The sequence below is a fragment of the Populus euphratica genome, unplaced genomic scaffold (genome assembly GCF_000495115.2).
Source record: "Populus euphratica unplaced genomic scaffold, PopEup_1.0 scaffold120.1, whole genome shotgun sequence".
Lineage (NCBI taxonomy): Eukaryota > Viridiplantae > Streptophyta > Magnoliopsida > Malpighiales > Salicaceae > Populus > Populus euphratica.
This window is the reverse complement of record NW_011499918.1, coordinates 714,245-717,356: the sequence shown is the minus strand read 5'-3', so window position 1 is coordinate 717,356 and position 3,112 is coordinate 714,245. Positions and strand designations below refer to the sequence as shown.

Genomic DNA, 3,112 nt, shown 5'->3' with positions numbered 1-3,112 from the left:
TCTACATTTCTTCATTCCATTGCATCCTTATCAGTTATCTAGCCATCGAGGTCTCTTATCTCTTCTGATAATATGAATTGCCTTCAAGAAAACTTCTTTGAAACACCCGTTCATTTATTTTCTGGTTTTGCTCCCCGTAACCGAAAAGTCGTTGAAACACCAATTCAGTGCTCTACTACTGCTTTTTATAAATTCTTCAAGAAACAAGCAAACTTCTTACCGAATGTCTGCGGTTCTATTGTGCAGACAGTAGGACTTGCTGACGGTAACAAAAGCTGGGTTAATACTGTTGGCTCTCGCAAGGTGATTGAAATCCTGTCTGCCGATTCTTGCCGTGGTACGTACGAGATTAATTAATTCAGGATGCAATTACAATAATATTACAGTACTGATCCATTCGATAAATGATTTGAATTCTAGCTATAATAGATCAAATTCTGATTAAAATTACTTGGACATTTATAAGCTAGGCATTGATTTTTTAATTATGATCAGATACCGCGGAGAAATTCAAGTACATAGTTGAAGCCGTTGACGACCGCTCCAGGAAAATCACCTACAAATTGCTGGAAGGATCGTTGCTGCAATTATATGACAACTTCACCGTCACTCTACAGGTTACTTCTGCCAGCACCGCAAAATGGACCATCGAATATCAGAAAAAAAAGCCAACCAGCGAAGACCCTGATTTTTACCTCAACCTTTTTCCTACTATCAACGCTACTGTTGATATTTACCTTCGTTCTAATGACGACTAAACATAGCCAACATCACAGAACATGCCCTTACTAGTGTCTGTATTGAGGAATAAAGAGTTCAAAGGAGCTTAATTATATGCATGCATGTTCCCGCCCACTTGTATACAAAGATGTAATACATATGTACCTTTTGGTTTGGCTTGCTAGGCTACCATATATATTCACTCACATGACAAGACTGGCTCCTTACATGCTTCCCTTCTATGGAGGTTGTAGCATGAAACGGCGATGCCTTCTGATATTGTGGGTATTTATGTAATCAAGACGGTCATCCCTCTATGTATCTTGTCTGTGTCGATATTGAATAATAATAATGTGTGCGCTTTAATCACTAAAATTCAATGTGTTTTATAATAATAATAATAATAATATATGTTCTGGAGTGAAATGAGCTGCCTTGAATCTTTTCTAATAATTAATTATAGTAATTAACAAGAATAAAATTATGCAAAAATAATATTTAATATTTTAGAAAGTTTTAAAAACTTTTTAGACCCACCAATAGCGTACACAACCAGAATGAGATGGAATAGAGCCATCCCTCTTTCCACGCTTTCAGCCTTTGGAGAGCCATCACTACTGGACTCTGTTGCATCTTCTTCTTCCTCCAGCATGAGGTTAAAGGCCTTCATGTTGTACTCAATAGCGTCAAAGACTGGAAAATGCAGAGGATCATGCTCCTGTATAATAACATGGTAATCAGTTCCTCTCAGCTTAAAATTTACCGACTCCTTAATGAACCTGCTTTGTCTTGTTCCAACTAAAATGTTAATAAAGACAAGACTGCTGTATCAAAAACTAATCTTGTCAAAACTAATTCTGCCCTATGGTGACAGAATCTTGTTGTTGCTATTTACCTTCCAATAAACAATTGGTAGGTTAGTGACCTCAAGCCAGGCAAACCGATCGATAGGACCATCCGTCAATGCTAGGCCTTAATTCACCAAAGTAAACACTCCATGGTGCTATATCCATTTCAATGCTTCCATCATAATACCATAGGAATCAAATGATATGAGAACTTGTGTGGCTATTCCTTAGTATTAAGTAAAGAGTCCACATATATGTAAATACATTATATAGAAATAGTTATCATATGTAATACATTTCATTATTGTATTGTATACAACCCTATTCCATTATTGTATTGTATACAACCCTAAAGACGTAGCACATATAAAACATAGCATTCACATACATTTTTTTTTATATTTTTATTATATCTTCATCTATCCTTATAGAAAGACATACCATTATTTTTATTATATTTTCATCTTTATATTTTCATCAATCAAATGAATGGAAAAATGACCCTCATGGGTTTCCAAAGTGGTAAAAGAAAATTGGAAAGGGTTTTTGAGTGCCCCCCATTTGAAGGTCCACCAAATACCCTAATTCAATACAAGCAAAATATGACAAGACTTTGAATAGGCCATCAAAGAAATCGCAATTGATATTGTCCATGAGTAATAAACACAATTAAATCTAATAGACTATCAGCTAGCATATACATGTCGCCAAAACTAAAGGTTTTTAACACCATAATGAAATAAATTCAACTAATAAAAAGTGAAAATCAATGCAACGACCTTAGATGTATTTCCTCTACCACTACTTATGAACCGTTCCTGCACGCGGTTGTTAATCCCTGCTATCTCCTTGGCCGGAAGAGCACAGAAGCTGGTCCATGAAATGAACCCACAACCACTTGAATATATACGTATCTTCATGCGTGATATTTTGGATTTGTTTTGATGGCACGTTGCGAACGCCGTGGCCCATTTAAAGTCGTCGCATATAAACTGAAGCTGTCTGACAGTGTACGTGGGTTATGGTTTAAACGGTCTTAATATTATTATTAACATGTTATTAAGAAGGGAAAAAATAAAAAATCTTACATTGAAAGCTAGGCCTGGTACTTCCAGGTAAACAGATCCTGCTGTAAAGAAACCTCCTTTTAAAATGGCGACATCATGTTTGATGAGCTCACATCTTTAATGGATACTTATGTCATAGATGCTTTGTACTTGATTGGAACCTCACGACTAATGGTAGCTAGGATCGCTACTTGAGATTTAGAGATTTTCAAACCCCTCCCACCAAATCAAAAAAGAATTTAATAAAAAAAAATTCAATTGTTCATTCCAACATTTAAATTTTAAAAACTTAAAAAAAAGCACATGCTCTTTAATCATTAAAGAACAGAAAAAAAAATCATACAACATTCATACAATCTTTAGAAAACAGGAAAATTTTTAAAAAATAAAACAAAACTCATACAATTATTAACATAAAATTTTGAAAAAAAAATCAAAATATAACGCTAAAAAATCAAAAAAATTGTATTACTTTAA

At 34.5% G+C, this 3,112-nt stretch overlaps 1 protein-coding gene and 1 long non-coding RNA gene across 2 annotated transcripts; one reads left to right on the top strand and one right to left on the bottom strand.

Moving 5' to 3' along the window:
• On the top strand, window positions 1-1,095 carry LOC105134843 (kirola-like). The gene is made up of 2 exons (XM_011039397.1): window positions 1-337; window positions 496-1,095. Exons 1-2 carry the CDS (start codon window positions 73-75, stop codon window positions 756-758), a joined length of 528 nt encoding a protein of 175 aa, XP_011037699.1. The 5' UTR covers window positions 1-72; the 3' UTR covers window positions 759-1,095.
• LOC105134844 (uncharacterized) lies at window positions 881-1,926 on the bottom strand. Its single transcript, XR_844085.1, has 2 exons — window positions 1,616-1,926; window positions 881-1,438 (listed from the first exon to the last, which is right to left on the bottom strand). It is a non-coding gene; the product is annotated as an uncharacterized LOC105134844 (long non-coding RNA).
• Window positions 1,927-3,112: the final 1,186 nt, after the last annotated feature.

Coding starts and splice junctions, on each gene's coding strand:
- LOC105134843 (XM_011039397.1), top strand. CDS start 73: ATGAATTGCCTTCAAGAAAACTTCTTTGAAACACCCGTTCATTTATTT. Junction 338..495: donor GTCTGCCGATTCTTGCCGTG/GTACGTACGAGA, acceptor AATTATGATCAG/ATACCGCGGAGAAATTCAAG.